General features: G+C 50.5%; 1 protein-coding gene across 3 annotated transcripts in view; it reads left to right on the top strand.

The window, feature by feature from the left end:
- The window catches only part of LOC146830580 (E3 ubiquitin-protein ligase TRIM39-like), a 210877-nt gene that overhangs the window by 137760 nt on the left and 51790 nt on the right, over positions 1-21327 (top strand). For all 3 annotated transcript variants that reach the window (XM_085604778.1, XM_085604779.1, XM_085604780.1), the window contains exon 5: positions 13026-13075. In XM_085604778.1, coding sequence (XP_085460904.1) covers positions 13026-13075 — 50 coding nt within the window. The remainder of the gene's footprint in view (positions 1-13025; positions 13076-21327) is intronic.

The following is a 21327-nucleotide window of genomic DNA, read 5'->3' as shown; positions in this document are numbered from 1 at the left end:
GAGGGGCAGATTTTCCCTCCATCTTGTAAGGCGAGCATCTATATCACGGTGTTTCTTGAACATGAAATACCTTTGAAAACCCTTTGGCAAAACAGGAACAGTTTGTTTAATTAAACATAGCGGCCGGGAGATAAGTTACAGGCACAGGGTCTGAGGAATGTCTCAAATTACAATCAATCTGTAGCGTTCTTATATACAATTAATTATAGGCAATAAAATGTTTCTGGAGATCCTTGTAGGGAGAGGAATGTAAGGTTCGAGGCATATGAACTGCTGGAGTCACATTATTGCATTAGATCGCCGCCTAGTGTTGGGTCCGGATGTTGCACGTTGTTGTCTTGGAAGAGTCTTCGAGATCTCACGAGATAGGTGACTCCTCCCCTGGACTACAGTGCGCATGGACAGCTCCTCCATCGTCAGATTGTTTTTTTCCGCCATCGGGTTCGGATGTACTTCTGCGACGCCAACTTCGACTCCGAAGTTTTTCAACTTTATTCACAGCAAATCAAAGTATCTCGACGGGATTGCTCTCCGGTAGATGCCCTACAACTTTACAGGACTTTATTTCTCCTATTTTCATCGACGCAGGCCTCCGGGCCTATCGACGCCACGCGGGCCTCGGGCCCATGGAAAGGACCCCCTTCAAAAAATGCCCCCAGTGTGGTTTTAAATACCCACACACGGATCATCACCCGGTGTGCAACAGATGTCTATCTCCAGAGCATAAAGAAGAAGACTGTTCAGCCTGCGCACTCTTCCGTTCCAAAAAGACAATAAGGAACCAAAGGGCCCATCGACAAGCGATGCATCGACAAGCAGCAGCACCGGCACCGGACGATATCTTTGACGACCCCTCGGATGCCGAGGACTCGGACGACCTACAGCTCGTCACAGTCGAAGAATAGGACTCAGATGACCCAATCCCAGCGGGGCAGCTTGTGAGTACCGATGCCCCTTTCCCAATCACCCCACATAAGGCTCCGGTCAAGACATCGCCACAAGGCCTTCGTCACCATCGAAACATCCCTTTGGAAGCCCCACCCTCCGGCCCGGCTCCGAAGATCTTAGAAAAGCCTTCCGGTAGCTCGGGACCGAGCAAACCGTATGTCCCTACACCAAAAATGCCTTCGGCGCCGAGAAAACCACATACGGCACCAATTCCGGCTCCGGCGCCGAGAGACTCGACCGTTCCCAAAAACGTCGAGCCAAAGCATCTCAAGCCGAAAACGGTCGATCCCAAAAAAATATCGACCCGAAAAAGTTAATCGACCCGAAAAAGACTAACGACTCCAAAAAGGTCACCGAGCCTAAAAAACAGATCGAACCCAAGAAAACGGTCGATCCGAAAAAGGACGTCGAAGTCAAGAAAGCTCCCGAACCGAACAAAAACAAGGTTCCCGAGCCACACAAGTCGAAGCCGAAGCCTACAAATCCTTCGACTCCCAGTAAAAAACACCACAAATCTTCGGTGCCGAAACCACCAAATACAGAGGAGCTGTTTTTTCCGGATCCAGTCGATCCAAAACAGAAAAGAATCATCATAGACCCTAACACAGGTCATGTGGTGCTCCACAATAGGAAAATTCATCCTGCCTTACCCTCTCCTATTCCTCTAAAAAGGAAGGACATTGCTACTTCTCCTATTAGGCCTCTTACCCCTCCTCCTCTCTCTCCTATTCTGCCTTACGTGCCATACACACCCCCCATGCCTCCACAGCCTGAGGGGGACCCAGATGAGGACATAGATAATGATCCACAAGACCCTTATGACGATCCTGATGACACAAATCCTAACCTGGACACATGGGGAGACCCATATTCACCAGACAATAACACACCTCTTCTAGACCCCACACCATATCCTTCAAAACCATCCCCTCCTGACGACACCATTGCGTTCCATCAGTTAGTAGACAGGGCTGCTAATTTCCACGGGGTAGATATGCATGCTGACCCTCTGGAAGAGGATTTCTTACTGGACACCTTCCCGACCACAGAAAGAAGTGTACGCACTTTACCCATGCTCAAAGGGGTTTTAAAACATGCACCAGAAATATTCAAAGACCCCATTAGGGCTAGAATACTCAACCCTAGACTGGAAAAGAAATATCAAGGGTCAACTACAGCTGGACTCTTTAGTAGTAGCCAATGCACGAAAAAGGGCTAACTCCCAAACCACTGGCGATGCTGCACCACCAGAAAAAGAGTCCAATCTACTGGAGGCATCTGGGAAAAGGGTTTTCTTCACAAGCAGCCAACACCTGGAGAATAGCTATGACAAATTAGAGGAGCTGCTACAACATCTCCCTGACCCATATAAACAACAGGCAAATGATCTTATCCAAGAAGGAAAGTTCATCACTAATGCCTCAATAAAGTTTGCCCTAGCTGCAGCTGACACAGCCTCTAGAACAGTCAATACAAGCGTGATGTTAAGGAGACACGCATGGCTTCGCATATCAGGTTTCAAACCTGAGGTGCAGACCACTATTCTCAATCAACCCCTTAACCAAGATTTCCTGTTCGGGCCTGAAACAGATGTCCTACTAGACAAAATGAAAAAGGATACGAACACCGCTAAATCTATGGGTGCACTGCAGTCTTATCAATCCTAACGTTCCTTTCGTAGATCCTCCTATAGAGGTACAGGGAGAGGGAATAATACACAAACCTCTCAACCTTTCCAAACTACCTCTCAAAACACATTTCACAAAGGCAGAGGAGGATATAGAGGAAACAATACTAAAGGCAGAGGTAGAGGTAACAACAACAACCGTACCTCCACCACTCCCAAACAGTGACCTCTTACAACTGCCTCCAGACCACTTAACACCAGTCGGAGGCAGATTATCACAGTTCCTACCTGTCTGGGAATCCATCACGACAGACAGGTGGGTGAAGCAAATTATCCGTTCTGGTTACTGTCTAGAACTTACATCTACCCCACCCAACATACCACCCAAACACAGACCAATGTCAGAGGAACATACCATACTATTACAACAGGAGGTCTTAGCAATGCTACAAAAGCACGCTATAGAACCAGTTCCCCTGCAGCAACAAGGGAAGGGAGTTTACTCTCTCTATTTCCTAATCCCCCAAAAAGACGGCTCCCTCAGGCCCATTCTCGACCTTCGTCCCCTCAATCAATATATACACTCCGATCATTTTCACATGATCACACTCCAACAAGTACTACCACTACTACAGCAAGGCGATTTCCTCGCCACGCTCAATCAATCAATCATAGCATTTGTATAGCGCGCTACTCACCCGGAGGGTCTCAAGGCGCTGGGGGGGAGGGGTCTGCTAATGCTCGAAGAGCCAGGTCTTGAGTTGCTTCCTGAAGGAAAGATGGTCCTGGGTCAGCCGAAGGTGGATGGGGAGGGAGTTTCACGTCTTGGCTGCTAGGTAGGAGAAGGATCTTCCTCCGGCGGTGGCTCTGCGGATGCGTGGTACGGCGGCGAGGGCGAGGCTGGTTGATCGTAGTTGGCGGGTGGGCGTGTAGAAGGTCAGGCGGTTGTTGAGGTATATGGGACCCAGGTCGTGGAGAGCTTTGTGTGCGTGGGTGAGGAGCCTGAAAGTGATCCTCTTGCTGACGGGGAGCCAGTGCAGGTCTCTGAGGTGGCTGGAGATGTGGCTGTGTCGGGGGATGTCTAGGATGAGTCGTGCGGAGGCGTTCTGGATGCGTTGGAGTCGCTTCTGAAGTTTGGCTGTGGTTCCGGCGTAGAGGGTGTTCCCGTAGTCCAGTCGGCTGGTGACGAGTGCCTGGGTGACCGTCCTCCTGGTTTCGGTGGGGATCCATCGGAAGATCCTGCGGAGCATGCGCAGGGTGTTGAAGCACGATGATGAGACTGCGTTGACTTGTCTGGTCATCGAGAGGGAGGAGTCCAGGATGAAGCCTAGGTTGCGTGCGTGGTCCGTTGGTTCGGGAGTGGTGCCCAGGGCGGGGGGCCACCAGGAGTCATCCCAGGCGGAGGGTGATGATCCCAGGATGAGGACTTCCGTCTTGTCTGAGTTCAGTTTCAGGCGGCTGTTCTTCATCCATTCGGCGACGTCTTTCATTCCCTCATGGAGGCTGGTTCTGGCGGTGGCGGGGTCGTTGGTGAGGGAGAGGATCAGTTGGGTGTCGTCAGCGTAGGAGATGATGTTGAGGTTGTGTTGGCGTGCGATGGCTGTGAGGGGGCTCATGTAGATGTTGAAGAGGGTGGGGCTGAGCGATGATCCTTGTGGTACGCCGCAGATGACTTCGGTGGCGTCGGATCTGAACGGGGGGAGGCGGACTCTCTGAGTTCTTCCGGCGAGGAACGAGATGATCCACTTCAGTGCCTTCTCTTGGATCCCGATGTTGCTGAGGCGCTGAACTGGGTGCGGTGGCAGACAGTGTCGAACGCCGCTGAGAGGTCCAGGAGGATGAGGGCTACTGTTTCGCCGTTGTCAGTCAGGGATCTGATGTCATCGGTGGCTGTGATCAGTGCGGTCTCGGTGCTGTGGTTTGCTCGGAAGCCGGACTGCGAGGGGTCGAGGGAACCGTTCTTCTCGAGGAAGGCGGCGAGCTGCCTGTTGACGGTCTTCTCGATGACTTTGGCAGGAAAGGGGAGGAGCGAGATGGGGCGGAAGTTCTTGAGGTCGGTGGGGTCGGCTGTTGGTTTCTTCAGGAGGGCGCTCAGCTCGGTGTGCTTCCAGCTCTCCGGGAAGGTGGCGGTGTTGAAGGAGGCGTTGATGATGTCCCGGAGTTGGGGTGCGATGATGGAGTCGGCCTTGTTGAAGACGTGGTGGGGGCAGAGGTCGGTTGGAGAACCGGAGTGGATGGTGTTCATCGTGCGGGTGGTGTCTTCGGTGCTGACCGGGGTCCAGGCGCAGAGGGTGGTGGTGGGGGGCGTTGGTTCGGTGGTTGGGTGCGTGGTTGGGGCGCCAAAGCTGTTGTGTATGTTGGCGATCTTGCGGTGGAAGAATGATGCGAGAGAGTCGCAGAGGTCTTGTGACGGCGTGATGTCGTTGTTTCCGGCGCCGGGGTTGGAGAGCTCTTTGACGATGCTGATCTAAAAGATGCATATTTTCACATACCTATTCATCCCGCACACAGGAAATACCTCAGATTTGTAGTGCAGGGACAGCACTACCAATTCAAAGTCCTACATTTCGGGGTAACAACAGCACCAAGGGTGTTCACAAAATGCTTAGCAGTAGTGGCAGCACATCTAAGGACAACATATTCATATATGTTGTCATCTAAAGACAACATATTCATGTGTTTCCATACCTAGACGATTGGCTGATAAAAGCCACATCACATCACCAATGCCTGCAGCACACTGTGACCACAATCCATCTATTACACAATCTGGGATTTTCCCTCAACTACCCTAAATCCCACCTACAACCTGGGAGCAACTATAGACTCCACAGTAGCAAAGGCTTACCCAGCTCCAGCCAGAATACAGAACATTCAAGCAATGATCCTAAACTTCCAACCTCAAACTCTTTTGACAGCAAGAGTGTTTATGCAACTCATAGGCATGATGGCATCTTGCATATTCATAGTCCCACATGCTCGGCTACAAATGCGTCCCATACAAGAATGCCTAGCAACACAATGGAACCAGGCTCAAGGGAAACTAAAGGACCTAGTGTTGGTAGACAGTCGTACCCATCGCTCTCTGCAGTGGTGGAACACACAAAACCTTTCAAAAGGACCACTGTTCCAAGAGCCAGTTCCACAGGTAGTGTTGACAACGGACGCATCACTCACAGGGTGGGGAGCCCATCTACTTCAACATACAGTGCAAGGTCTATGGACGCCGCACCAGAAAATACACCACACAAACTACCTAGAATTACTGGCAATCTTCCAAGCAATGAAGGCTCTTCAAAAACACATAGCCAACAAGACTGTCCTAGTCCGGTCGGACAATATGACAGCAATGTTCTATATACAGAAACAGGGGGGACACACTCTCTGCAGCTATCACAACTAGCGCAAAGGATATGGAGATGGGCCATTCCACAAAACATCCATCTTCTAGCAGAACATCTCCCAGGAGTAAACAACCAGATTGCAGACCTATTGAGCAGACACAGTCAACAGATCCACGAATGGGAAATTCACCCAGAAGTCCTACTCCCATTCTTTCAAGCATGGGGACACCCAGACATAGATCTGTTCGCCACAAAGGAAAACGCAAAATGCCCGTCCTTCGCCGCCAGGTTCCCACACCCGCAGTCGAAGGGCAATGCGATATGGATGAACTGGTCAGGCAGATTTGCATACGCTTTTCCGCCAACCCCACTCATTCCATTAGTGGTACGCAAACTAAAGCAACAAACACTTACAATGATCCTAGTTGCTCCCACATGGGCACGACAACCATGGTACACAACACTCCTAGAACTCTCGGTAGTCCCTCATCAAAGACTACATCTCTCTCCAAAACAACTCACACAGAACCATAGAGAGATACAACACCCAGACCCCAATCAAATGAACCTAGCAATCTGGCTCCTGAAGTCTTAGAGTTCGGATACCTTAACCTGCCTCCTGATTGTATGAATATCATCAAAGAGGCAAGACGTCCCACTACCAGAGCCTGCTACGCAAACAAATGGAAAAGATTTGTTATTTACTGCCAAAATAATCAAATCAATCCATTAGACGCTTCTGTCCAAAACATAATTTGTTATCTGCTACACTTACAAAGATGTAATCTAGCATATTCATCTATAAGGTTACACCTAGCTGCTATTGCAGCATATCTCCAAAACAGACAACACGTGTCTCTTTTCCGAATACCACCCATTAAGGCATTTATGGAAGGGCTCAAAAGAGTAATCCCTCCAAGAGCTCCACCTTCCCCAGTCTGGAATCTTAACATTGTACTTACTAGACTTATGGGTCCACCCTTTGAGCCTCTACATTCTTGCGAATTACAGTTCCTAACATGGAAGGTGGCATTCCTAATAGCGATCACTTCACTGAGAAGAGTAAGTGAATTGCAGGCACTCACATCAAAATAAGGTAGTTCTCAGAACCAACCCTAAATTCCTACCAAAGGTCATAACTAGTTTTCACATTAACCAATCAATTGAGTTGCCTGTCTTTTTTCAAAAACCACAGTCAGTAGCTGAAAGAGCACTCCACACACTGGATGTCAGAAGGGCTCTACTCTACTACATAGACAGGACTAAACCATTTAGGAAGACAAAACAATTATTTGTGTCTTTCTGTCAACCTCATAAGGGTAACCCTATTTCAAAGGCAGGGATAGCCAGATATATAGTTAAGTGCATCCAAATATGTTATCAAAAAGCTAAACGCACATTAACTATTCCCCCAAGAGCACATTCCATGCGCAAAATGGGGGCATCCATGGCTTTTCTAGGGAATATCCCCTTAGAACACATTTGTAAGGCAGCTACATGGTCTACCATACATACCTTCACTAAACACTATTGTGTTGACGTGCAAGCCAAACAACAAGCTTCTTTCTGTAGGTCAGGCTGTCCTTAAAACACTTTTCCAAACTACTGCAACTGCCACCGGTAACCACCACTAGAGGAGGAACTGCTATACAGTCTATGCAATAATGTGACTGCAGCAGCTCATATGCCTCGAACGGTAAATGCTACTTACCAGTATGCATCTGTTCTTGGCATGTAGAGCTGCTGCAGTCACATGCCCACCCTCCTCCCTGGTGCCGAGCACAGTTGCAGTACTAACTTAGATACATTTACATGGACACCTTTTCTTTCTATTACTATCCTCCATCTTTGCCACAATGGCGAAAAAACAATCTGACGATGGAGGTGCTGTCCATGCGCACTGTAGTCCAGGGGAGGAGTCACCTATCTCGTGAGATCTCGAAGACTCTTCCAAGACAACAACGTGCAACATCCGGACCCAACACTAGGCGCGATCTAATGCAATAATGTGACTGCAGCAGCTCTACATGCCAAGAACAGATGCATACTGGTAAGTAGCATTTACCTTGCTCCCTCTAGATTCATAAATTAATTTTAATTGATAATCCAGGTGGGCCTCGACCTTGCAAGGACAAAATGCGGCCAGTTGTTAAAGTGTCCAGATGTCTGGCACGGGGAGCACGTGATCACTGCGTGTTCTGTGATGTGATTTTCTCTATGTTCCTAACTCATGTAGCATCTGACTTTATGCTGTTTTTGGAGCGCACGTACCCTCTCCAGCCATGTTTGCTTTATTGGGGCCAATCTCCCTTAACAATTGTAGTGTCTCTTCACTAATCTGTGGGATTGATCTCGGATTTCCCGTCCATGCATTTGTCTGCCGGCTAAGTGCCACCCCACCTGTGGCCTGTCAATCAGTAACCTTGGGCCTAGGTCTTAGTGCTTGCCGGACTACGTATTTGCGAGTCGAGGTTGATGCGGCGTTCACATCGGGTGAATTTGTTAATAAGGACGCGATTTTTTTTTCACATAAATAAATGTATAATTTGTCATATCAGCATCGATTTTTTTCCAAATTAACAATGGGATACCTTAGTTACGTCTACATCTGATATTTCCTCCAAACTCTGAGTTACGATGATCCTAGGATTCCTAATCTGGTTTCTGGTTTGAAGCCCTACCTCCTCTTTAGCCCAAGTCATAATCTCGGTCTTCCCCTTATTGATTTGATATCCTGACAGATTCCCAAAATCTCTGGCATGCATCTCAAGCTGTGGAACAGAGAGCTCTGGCTTCGATGCATACAGAACTATGTCATCAGCATGCAGTGCTAGTCTGGTTGGTAACCCTGCAGCTTCAAAGGGAAGAATGGTCTAATCCTGCCGAATCATCTGGGAAAAGGGCTCAATATATACACAGAACAGAATTGGCGACAAAGGACACTGCTGTCTAGTTCCCCTGGATATCTGAAATGAAGCTGTAAGTTCCCCATCCAAAATCTTAGCTGCCGGCACCTTATATATAGCATTTGCACAACTTCAGTAACATTGCTGCTGAAACCATAATCCTGCAATACCTCCCAAAGATAGACCCAATTAACCCTATCAAATGCTTTAGCAGCATCAATTCTTGCGATTGTCAACAGGAGATTAGAGGTCTCGGCCGTATCATTCGCACCGATAAGTCATTGGATTAATTCATGTAGCTTCCTTCCAGGCACAAACCCCTTATGATCGAAATGGATCAACTTTTGAAGGACATCTGACAACCTCTTAGCCAAGATTCCAGTAATCATTTTGTAATCACAGTTCAACTAAGATATAGGTCTGTAGGAATCCACTAACCTAGCGTCTTTCCCGGCTTAAGGATCATAACTACAGTTGCCTCATATTAGAAAGGTGGAATTTAACAGCCTTCCAGAGACATCTCATTAAAATAAAATACCCAGAAACAGAAAGAGAATTCAAATGGGATCCCGTCTGGGCCTGCTGCTTTCCCTTTACTGAGCCTCCTAACCTGTTCCCTTATCTCTCCCTCTGTGATCCTGTCTGGGCCTGCTTCTTTCCTTTTACTGAGTCTCCGCACCTGTTCCTTATCTCTCCCTCTGTGATCCCGTCTTGCCTGCTGCTTTCCCTTTACTGAGCCTCCTAACCTGTTCCCTTGTCTCTCCCTCTGTGATCCCGTCTGGGTCTGCTGCTGTCCCTTTACTGAACCGCCTCACCTGTTCCCTTATCTTTCCTTCTGTGATCCCGCCTGGGCCTGCTGCTTTCCCTTTACTGAGCCTCTGAACCTGTTCCCTTATCTCTCCCTCTGTGATCCCGCCTGGGCCTGCTGCTTTCCCTTTACTGAGCCTCTGAACACGTTCCCATATCTCTCTCGCTGTGGTCCCATCTGGCTCTGCTGCTTTCCCTTTGCTGAGCCTCCTAACCTGTCCCCCTTATCTCCCCTCTATGATCCCGTCTGGGCCTGCTGCTTTCCCTTTACTGACCACCTAACCTGTTCCCTTATCTCTCCCTTCGTGAAGCCTCCTGGACCTGCTGCTTTCCCTTTACTGAGCCTCCTAACCTGTTTCTTTATCTCTCCCTCTGTGATCCCGTCTGGTCCCGCTGCTTTCCCTTTACTGAGCCTCCTTACCTGTTCCCTTATCTCTCCCTCTGTGATCACGTCTGCGCCTGCTGCTTTCCCTTTACTGAGCCTCCTAACCTGTTCCCTTATCTCTCCCTCTGTGATCCCGTCTGGTCCCGCTGCTTTCCCTTCGCTGAGCCTCCTAACCTGTCCCCTTATCACTCCCTCTGTGATCCCGCCTGGACCTGCTGCTTTCCCTTTACGGTGCCTTCTAACCTGTTCCCTTATCTCTTCCTCTGTGATCCCGTCTGGGCTTGCTGCTTTCCCTTTACTATCCCTCCTAACCTGTTCCCTTATCTCTCCCTCTGTGATCCTGTCTGGGCCTTCTGCTTTCCCTTTATGGTGCCTCCTAACCTGTTCCCTTATCTCTCCCTCTGTGATCCCGCCTGGACCTGCTGCTTTCCCTTTATGGTGCCTCCTAACCTGTTCCCTTATCTCTCCATCTGTGATCCCATCTGGGCCCGCTGCTGTCCCTTTACTGAGCCTCCTAACCTGTTCCCTTATCTCTCCCTCAGTGATTCTGCCTGGGCCTGCTGCTGTCCCTTTACTGAGCCTCTGAACCTGTTCCCTTATCTCTCCCTCTGTGATCCAGCCTGGGCCTGCTGCTTTCCCTTTACTGAGCCTCCGAACCTGTTCCCTTATCTCTGACTCTGTGATCCCTCTGGGCCCGCTGCTTTCCCTTTACTGAGCCCCCTAACCTGTTCCCTTATCTCTCACTCTGTGATCCCTCTGGGCCCGCTGCTTTCCCTTTACTGAGCCCCCTAACCTGTTCCCTTATCTCTCCCTCTGTGATCCCGTCTGGGCCTGCTGCTTTCCCTTTACTGAGCCTCCGAACCTGTTCCCTTATCTCTCCCTCTGTGATCCCGTCTGGGCCTGCTGCTTTCCCTTTACTGAGCCTCCGAACCTGTTCCCTTATCTCTCACTCTGTGATCCCTCTGGGCCCGCTGCTTTCCCTTTACTGAGCCCCCTAACCTGTTCCTTTATCTCTCCCTCTGTGATCCCGTCTGGGCCTGCTGCTTTCCCTTTACTGAGCCTCCGAACCTGTTCCCTTATCTCTCCCTCTGTGATCCCGTCTGGGCCTGCTGTTTTCCCTTTACTGAGCCTCCGAACCTGTTCCCTTATCTCTCCCTCTGGGATCCCGTCTGGGCCTGTTGCTTTCCCTTTACTGAGCCTCCTAACCTGCTCCCTTATCTCTCCTTCTGAATCCCGTCTGGGCCTGCTGCTTTCCCTTTACTGAGCCTCCTTACCTGTTCCCTTATCTCGCCCTCTGTGATCCCGTCTGGCCTGCTGCTTTCCCTTTACTGAGCCTCCTAACCGGTTCCCTTATCTCTCCCTCTGTGATCCCGTCTGGCCTGCTGCTTTCCCTTTACTGACCCTCCTAACCTGTTCCCTTATCTCTCCCTCTGTGATCCCGTCTGGGCCTGCTGCTTTCCCTTTACTGAGCCCCCTAACCTGTTCCCTTATCTCTCCCTCTGTGATCCCGTCTGGCTCTGCTGCTTTCCCTTTACTGAGCCTCCTAACCTGTTCCCTTATCTCTCCCTCTGTGATCCCGTCTGGGCCTGCTGCTTTCCCTTTACTGACCACCTAACCTGTTCCCTTATCTCTCCCTCTGTGATCCCGCCTAGGCCTGCGCTTTCCCTTTACTGAGCCTCCGAACCTGTTCCCTTATCTCTCCCTCTGTGATCCCCTCTGGGCTTGCTGCTTTCCCTTTACTATCCCTCCTAACCTGTTCGCTTATGTCTCCCTCTGTGATCCCGTCTGCACCTGCTGCTTTCCCTTTACTTTCCATCCTAACCTGTTCCCTTATCTCTCCATCTATGATCCCGTCTGGGCCTGCTGTTTTCCCTTTAATGAGCCTCCTAACCTGTTCCCTTATCTCTCCCTCTGTGATCCTGCCTGGACCTGCTGCTGTCCCTTTACTGAACCTCCGAACCTGTTCCCTCATCTCTCCCTCTGTGATCCCGTCTGGGCCTTCTGCTTTCCGTTTACTGAGCCTCCTAACCTGTTCTCTTATCCCCCCTTCTCTGATCCCGTCTGCGCCTGCTGCTTTCCCTTTACTGAGCCTCCTAACCTGTTCCTTATCTCTCCCTCTGTGATCCTGTTTGGGCCAGCTGCTTTCCTTTTACTGAGCCTACTAACCTGTTGCTTATCTCTCCCTCTGTGATCCCTTCTATCCTGCTGCTTTCCCTTTACTGAGCCTCCTAACCTGTTCCCTTATCTCTCCCTCTGTGATCCCGCCTGGGCCTGCTGCTTTCCCTTTACTGAGCCTCCTAACCTGTCCCCTTATCTCTCCCTCTGTGATCCCGTCTGGCTCTGCTGCTTTGCCCTTTACTGAGCCTCCTAACCTGTCCCCTTATCTCTCCCTCTGTGATCCTTCCCCTACGGCCTAAAATCTGCTGTTCCGTAAGTCGTGGGAGTTTTTGTTTTGCAACCAGTTTTTCATTACTAAGCGGTCTGGGTTCAAATCTTCCTTATATATCCCACTAAGGCTCTTCAATATCTTAGTTGTAGAGAATGGTGACACGGTTTACACCGGCAGGGAGTGGATGTGACAATGTTGTGTTGTGGGTGCTGTCAGGAATTCACGTAGACCTCAGGTAAGAAGGTATTTATTAAGTATATACACAAGACTCCACCAGGAGCAGATGTAACCTGTTACTCAGCCGCCCCCCCTCACTCAGCCAACGGCCGCTCCTAGGAGACCCATGCTGAGGCACTCCATAGCATCACATGAAGCGCACTTGTCTCACTGAGCTATCTGCCTTAGAACACCCACATCCTGTCATAAGATGTTAAAGGTACTTTTGGATATCGTTAGAGCTTTGACTGTAGTTTATGAACAGTAACTCACACTGAGCTCTAGCAGGCGCTGCTCTTAATACTGAATCTTATTTCAACTACAGGTCCTATGTGATGTTCATGCTTTGTTCCTGTAGCTGTCATTGTTCTTTAATACAAAGATGATGTGTGTGTTATTACAGGTGTAATAATGTGAAGATTCAGAGCCCAGAGGTGATGAAGAGTTATAAAGGTAAATACCATTGTGATGATTAGCTCTGAATATTACTGTTCATGAAAATGATATGGTATGATATGGTGTGGTGTGCTATGGTGTGGTGTGCTATGGTATGGTGTGGAAGGTGTGCTATGGTATGGTGTGGTATGGTATGGTGCGGTGTGCTATGGTATGATATGGTGTGCTATGGTATGGTGTGCTATGGTATGGTGTGCTATGGTATGGTGTGGTATGGTATGGTATGGCGTGGTGTGCTATGGTATGGTGTGGTGTGGTGTGCTATGGTATGAATGAATGAATGAATGAAAGGGCATTTGTAAAGCGCATGGCTACCCGGGAGTGTCCCAGCGCTAGGTGTGGTATGGTATGGTATGGTGTGGTATGGTATGGTGTGGTGTGCTATGGTATGGTGTGGTGGGCTATGGTATTGTGTGGTATGGTGTGGTGTGCTATGGCATGGTGTGGTGTGCTATGGTATGGTGTGGTATGGTGTGGTGTGGTATGGTGTGGTGTGCTATGGAATGGTGTGGTATGGTATGGTGTGGTGTGGTATGGTGTGGTGTGCTATGGTGTGGTGTGCTATGGTATGGTGTTGCGTGCTATGGTATGGTGTGGTGTTCTATGGATGGTGTGGTGTGCTATGGTATGGTGTGGTGTGCTATGGTATGGTGTCGTATGGTAGGGTGTGGTGTGCTATGATATGGTGTGGTGTGGTATGCTATGATGTGGTGTGTTATGGTGTGGTGTGGTATGCTATGGTTTGTTGTGGTGTAGTGTGGTGTGCAATGGTGTGGTGTTGTGTGGTGTGCTACGGAATGGTAGGGTGTGTATGGTATGTTATGGGATATTATGGGGAAATGGGATCAGATTGGATGGTGTGGACTGGTATGTTATGGAATGTTATGATGGTATGGTGTGGTGTACTAAAGGGTGAGATCATGGTATAATATGGTATAGTGGTATGGGATAGTTTGGTATGGTGGTAATGGATGGAATGGGATGGCGATATGGTATGGTGTGGTATGGTGTGGTCTGGTATGGTATTGTATGGCATTTAATGGTAACGTGCACTCATGTCAGGGTACAGTTACTTGATTTGTGTCTCTAAACTTTGTCTTTTCCAGATTTTTCTAGATTTCTACTTATCTCCATTCTGTTTACGTGCTGCCGCATTTCCTTTGTTCAAATCATTTTTCCCCTTGGACATTCATGCTAAGTTTATTGAAAATTCAGATGCGGTAATTTCACACCTCACATTAATGATACTGCTAGGCTTGACAACTGCGAGCAACTCAGTTACTGCAGTATTCTGGGACTATTGAATGGGAAATTACCTCAGAATATGGTATTTACCACATAACATTCTATTTCCCAGAGTTTTAGCACCAACAGGGACCTAGTGCATGCATCTACACGGACCCAACGCATGCATCTACCCGGACCCAACGCATGCATCTAAACTGACCTGGCACATGCACCCACACTAACCTAGTGCATGCATCTACATGGACCGAACGCATGCATCTACTCTGACCTAACGCATGCACCTACACGGACCCAACGCATGCATCTAAACTGACCTGGCACATGCATCTACACAGACCCAACGCACGCATCTAAACTGACCCAACGCATGCATCTACACAGACCCAACGCATGCATCTAAAGTGACCTAACGCATACATCTACACAGACCCAATGCATGCATCTAAACTGACCTAACGCATACATCTACACGGACCCAATGCATGCATCTAAACTGACATAACGCATACATCTACATGGACCCAACTCATGCATCTACACTGACCTAACGCATGCATCTACACAGACCCATTGCATGCATCTAAACTGACCTAGCACATGCACTTACACTAACCTAGCGCAAGCATCTACACGGACCCAACGCATGCAACTACACTGACCTAACGCATGCATCTAAACTGACCTGGCACATGCACCCACACTAACCTAGCGCATGCATCTACACGGACCGAACGCATGCATCAAAACTGACCTGGCACCTGCATCTACACAGACCCAACGCATGCATCTAAACTGACCTAACACATACATCTACACAGACCCAACGCATGCATCTAAACTGACCTAACGCATACCTCTACACGGACCCAACGCATGCATCTAAACTGACCTAACACATGCATCTACACGGACCCAACGCATGCATCTAAACTGACCTAGCACATGCACTTACACTAACCTAGCGCAAGCATCTACACGGACCCAACGCATGCAACTACACTGACCTAACGCATGCATCTACACGGACCCAACGCATGCATCTAAACTGACCTAGAACATGCACTTACACTAATCTAGCGCAAGCATCTACATGGACCCAGCTCATGCAACTACACTGACCTAACACATCCATCTACACTGAGCTAGTGCTGGCACCTGCACCTACTTAATGCATGCATTCATACTATCCTAGCGCAAGCATCTACTCTGACCTAGTGCACGCACCTACAGTAACCTAGCGCAAGCATCTACTCTGACCTAGTGCATGCACCTACACTGACCTAGCGCATGCACCTACACTGACCTAGTGCATGCACCTACACTGACCTAGTGCATGCACATACACTGACCCAGCGCATGTGCCTACACTGACCTAGAGCATGCATCTACACTGACCTAGAGCATGCACCTACACTGACCAAGCTCATAAACCAACACTGACCTAGCTCATGAACCTACTCTGACCTTGCATGTGACCCTACACTGGCCTAGGTCATGCACCTACACTGACCTATTGCACGCACACAATTCATGAGATCTTCCCTCACAGTCCACACTCACACCCTGCACTTGCAGTTAGGCCCGTCACATCACGCACATATGCACTCATGCCATGCATGCACTCACACAACACAAGGCAACAGTAGAGTACTGCTGCACTGATTTCTGCAGATAATTCCTGAATACTATTTGTCGTTTTCCTGCTACAATTTCTGTAATTTCAGCCAAAGTCGAATCAATCAATCAATCAAGACATTTGTAAAGCGCGCTACTCACCCGGAGGGTCTCAAGGCGCTAGGGGGTGGGGGGTCCGCTACTGCTCGAACAGCCAGGTTTTGAGTTGCTTCCTGAAGGAGAGGTGGTCTTGGGTCAGGCGGAGGTGGATGGGGAGGGAGTTCCAAGTCTTGGCTGCCAGGTAGGAGAAGGATCTTCCTCCCATGGTGGCTCTTCGGATGCGTGGAACGGTGGCGAGGGCGTGGCTGGTCGATCGTAGCTGGCGTGTGGGAGTGTAGACGGTCAGGCGGTTGTTGAGGTATCTGGGGCCCAGGTCGTGGAGGGCCTTGTGTGCGTGGGTGAGGAGTCGGAACGTGATTCTCTTGCTGACGGGGAGCCAGTGCAGGTATCTCAGGTGACCGGAGATGTGGCTGTGTCAGGGGATGTCAAGGATGAGTCGTGCGAAGGCGTTCTGGATGCGTTGGAGTCTTTTCTGTAGTTTGGCTGTGGTTCCGGCATAGAGGGTGTTTCCGTAGTCCAGTTGGCTGGTGACGAGAGCCTGGGTGACCGTCTTTCTGGTTTCGGTGGGGATCCATCGGAAGATCTTTCGGAGCATGCGCAGGATGTTGAAAAATGATGATGAGACGGCGTTGACTTGTCTGGTCATCGAGAGGGAGGAGTCCAGGATGAAGCCCAGGTTGCGAGCGTGGTCCGTAGGTTTGGGTGCGCTGCCTAGGGCGGGGGGGCCACCAGGAGTCGTCCCAGGCGGAGGGTGATGATCCCAGGATGAGGACTTCCGTCTTGTCTGAGTTCAGTTTCAGGCGGCTGTTCATCATCCACTCGGCTACGTCTTTCATCCCTTCGTGTAGGTTGGTTCTGGCGGTGGCTGGGTCGTTGGTGAGGGAGAGGATCAGCTGAGTGTCGTCGGCGTAGGAGATGATGTTGAGGTTGTGTTGGCGTGCGATGGTTGCGAGGGGGCTCATGTAGACGTTGAAGAGGGTGGGGCTGAGTGATGATCTTTGCGGGACGCCGCAGATGACTTCGGTGGCCTCGGATCTGAACGGGCGGAGGCGGACTCTCTGGGTTCTTCTGGCGAGGAACGAGATGATCCAATCTAGAGCCCTCTCTTGGATTCCGATGTTGCTGAGGCGCTGTACTAGGGTGCGGTGGCAGACAGTGTCGGAACGCTGCGGAGAGGTCCAGGAGGATGAGGGCCGCTGTTTCCCCGTTGTCGAGCAGGGCTCGGATGTCGTCAGTGGCTGCGATGAGGGCGGTCTCGGTGCTGTGGTTGGCTCGGAAGCCGGACTGCGAGTGGTCGAGGGCTCCGTTTGTCTCGAGGAAGGCGGCAAGCTGTCTGTTGACGGTCTTCTCGATGACTTTGGCAGGAAAAGGCAGGAGCAAGATGGGGCGGTAGTTCTTGAGGTCGGAGGGGTCTGCTGATGGCTTCTTCAGGAGGGCGCTGAGTTCGGCGTGCTTCCAGCTCTCCGGGAAGGTGGCGGTGTTGAAGAAGCAGTTGATGATGTCTCGGGGTTGGGGTGCGATGACGGAGTCGGCCTTGTTGAAGACTTGTTGGGGGCATGGGTCGGTTGGTGATCCGGAGTGGATGGTGTTCATCGTGTGGATGGTGTCTTCGGTGCTGACCGGGGTCCAGGCGCGGAGGGTGGTGGTGGGGGTTGTCGGTTCGGTGGTTGGGTGCGTGGTCTGTGCGCCGAAGCTGTTGTGTATATCGGCGATCTTGCGGTGAAAGAACGAGGCGAGGGAGTCGCAGAGGTCTTGTGAGGGAGTGATGTCGTTGTTTCCGGCGCTGGGGTTGGAGAGCTCTTTGACGATGCTGAAGAGTTCCTTGCTGTTGTGTGCGTTGTTGTCTAGTCGTTCCTTGAATGCTGTCCTCTTGGTGGTGTGGATCAGCTGGTGGTGTTTGTGGGAGGCGTGCTTGAGGGCGGTCATGTTGTCTGTAGTCGGGTTTTTTCACCAGGCTTTCTCGAGGGTACGGCAGTTCTTTTTGGAGTATTTGAGGTCGTCGTTGAACCAGGAGGCTTTCTTGCTGCCGGGCCTGCTGGGGTGGTTTTTCAGAGGTGCGAGGTCGTCAGCGCAGTTGGTGATCCACTGTGTGAGGTTGTTGGCTGCTTGGTTGGGGTCCGTTGAGCTAGCGGGAGGGTTCTGGCTCAGTGATGTGGTGAGCTGGTCGGTGGTGATCTTGTTCCAGTTCCTGCGGGGAGCCTGTTGCGGGTGGTGGTGAGTCGTGGTTCTTCTGAAGCTGAAGTGGACGCAGCTGTGGTCTGTCCAGTGGAGTCCGGTGGCGTGGCTGAAGGAGATGTATTTGCTGGAGGAGAAGACTGGATCAAGCATGTGTCCGGAGTAGTGGGTGGGGGAGTTCACCAGTTGCTTGAGTCCGAGGTTGGCGAGGTTGTCCAGCAGGGTGGTGGTGTTGTTGTCGTTGTTGTTCTCCAGGTGGAAGTTGAGGTCCCCTAGGAGGAAGTAGTCAGCGGAGGGGAGGGCGTGTGGGCTGATGAAGCCTGCGATGTCTTCGCTGAATTGAGTGCGGGGTCCTGGGGGTCTGTAGATGAGGGTGCCTCTGAGTGTGGTCTTGGGGTCGGTGTGTATCTGGAAGTGAAGGTGTTCGGCAGCTGTGAGGGTGTCGTCGGAGTTGGTCGTGATGCGGATGATGTTCTTGTGGACGATGGCGAGGCCTCCTCTGTCTGGTTGACGCGGTCCCTCCGGGTGATCTTGTATCCGTCCGGGATGGCGATGGCGATGTCAGGTGCTGAGGAGGAGTTCATCCATGTTTCCGTGAGGAAGGCGACGTCTGGAGATGTGGTGTCGAGCAGGTTCCACAGTTCCACGGCCTGTCTGTGGACGGAGCGGGTGTTGAGCAGGATGCACTTCAGGTGGTTGCTGCTGGTGCTCGGCTTGGCGGGTGCGGTACAGGGCCGGATGCAGGAGAACTTGCAGGAATGGCAGCTGAATGGTCCGTGGGTGCGTCTTGGGGTGGCGCTGCAGCAGCCGGGGTTCCGGCCGGGGTTGAGTGCGATGAGAGTGGTGGCGTTGTAGGACTTGCGGGTGGGCTGGCATCTGCGGGGGTCTGGCGCTAGGCGCGGACGGGCGCAGACGGGCTTGCCTTAGGCGCGCCTTCGGCACGCCAGCGGCGCGGCCTCCATATGAGTGGGAGAGGGAGGGAGGAGCAGCTGGGAGGTGGGAGCGGGGCCGCCAATGGGGTGCGAGGGGGGCGGAGCTACGGGACGCGAGGGGGAGACGCGGTGTGCAGGGGAACAGAAGGCAAAAAGGATCACAATCTGGGCAAAAACGGGAGAGGGGAGCAATACAAGGCAGCAAGGACACGGGTACAATGGGGGCAATTACAGGCACTCACTCGTGGGAACAGAAGAGAAGGGGGAACAAATCCAGGCAGCAACAAGGCACAGGTGCAATGGGGGCGATGCAGGCACTCACTCGAGGGAACAGAAGAGAAGGAGGACACTGGCACTCAAATGCAGGCAGAAACAAAGCAGCAGCGGATGGCGGTCACACAGGGGGCTGCGTGGCGGTGAGGGGAGCGACCTGCCTGGTAAACAGGGTCAGAGGTCTCTCTCTCTACCGCTGCGCGGCCTCCATATGAGTGGGAGAGGGAGGGAGGAGCAGCTGGGAATGTGTCCCCAGTAATATCTGGTTGAGTGGAACCGCATGTGGTAATACTGCATGTGGTTATACTGCACATGGCAATCATGCACGTGGGAATACTGCATGTGCTAATCCTGTATGTGGTAATACTGCATGTGGTTATGCTGCACATGGCTATACTGTATGTGGTTATACTGCATGTGGTAATCCTGCATGTGGTAATCATGCATGTGGCTATGCTGCATGTGGTTATGTTGGATGTGGCTATACTGCATGTGGCTATGCTGCATGTGGTAATACTGCATGTGGCTATGCTGCATGTGGTTATGTTGGATGTGGCTATGCATGTGGTAATACTGCATGTGGTAGTACTGCATGTGGTTATGCTGCACATGGCTATACTGCATGTGGTAATACTGCATGTGGTAATACTGACACCTGGAATACCAGTTGGGCAGAAGCTTCATTTTTTTGTCAAATTAGTATTGTTGACACAAAATGGAAATAGGAATCTTTGGACTGTGGCTTCTGACAGGGTGTTGGAGTTCAGTAAGATATTCTGGCTCAGCCCCTGTAGTGTTTCTACAAGATACCTTAGTCTCAAATATGTCTGTAAATAATCAGACACCCAAATTGTAATCTTGCTTTGTTCTCACTGTAACTTTCTAACCCACAAATGATGTGTGGTGGTTTATTTCCCTAAATACTTGGAGTTTTAAATACATTTATTGGGAAAACGTAAAAACCCTCAGGCCTGGGACCGGCCCCTGCTGGAAGTGAATCAGATTAAAATGATCCTCTCTCTGGCTGCACTGACCTGAGGTAGAAATGTTTATTCCCTCCCAGACATTCCTAAGGCTAGACAGGGGCCCTGGGAACATGGACCTGAGATTGGACATCCCAAGAGATGGACCTCGGCTTTCCGGCCTTTACGTCACAACCAAATGTCTTTCATCCACAGCACTTCTGATCAGAACCTTAACTGTGACCCCCAAATCCTGGCTGAGGTCTAGTAGGTATAGGGAGGCGGCGTCTGTGGACAGCTAAAGCCAAAGGCAGTGTCTCCAAAGTCTGTGGGAATCTAAAAGACACGGGGACCACCAGCAAGATGTGCAGAGTGGTATCTGTGCATGAGTTTACCTGCTGTGGCCTTACACCTGGAATAACAACTGTATCTACACTCACTAATTCTACTAATGTCAACCAATCGAAGCATCCCTAAAGGGTGGTGTCTACCTGGGTCACTAAACTAGTACAGTATACCTTCTAGTAGCTATGTCATTCTGTACCATCTGATACTGTGTGCTCACTAGTACAGTATACATTGTAGTAGCTAATTTACTCTGTACCATCTAATGCAGTGTACTGACTAGTACAGTATACCTTGGGGTAGCTCTACCACTCTGTACCATCTAATATAGTGTACTTACTAGTACAGTAGACCTTCGAGTAGCTCTGACACTCCGTACCATCTAATGTCGTGTTCTGACTTGTACAGTATACCTTGGACTCACTCTGCCACTCCGTACCATCTAATACAGTGTATTGACTAGAACAGTATACCTTCTAGAAGCTCTGTTACCCTGTGCCATCTAATACAGTGTACTGACAAGTACAGAATACCTTCTAGTACCTCTGTAATTCTGTGCCATCTAATTCAGTCTACTGAC

Source organism: Triturus cristatus, chromosome 5_1 (genome assembly GCF_964204655.1).
Source record: "Triturus cristatus chromosome 5_1, aTriCri1.1, whole genome shotgun sequence".
Taxonomy (NCBI): domain Eukaryota; kingdom Metazoa; phylum Chordata; class Amphibia; order Caudata; family Salamandridae; genus Triturus; species Triturus cristatus.
This window is presented reverse-complemented; position numbering and strand designations above follow the sequence as displayed.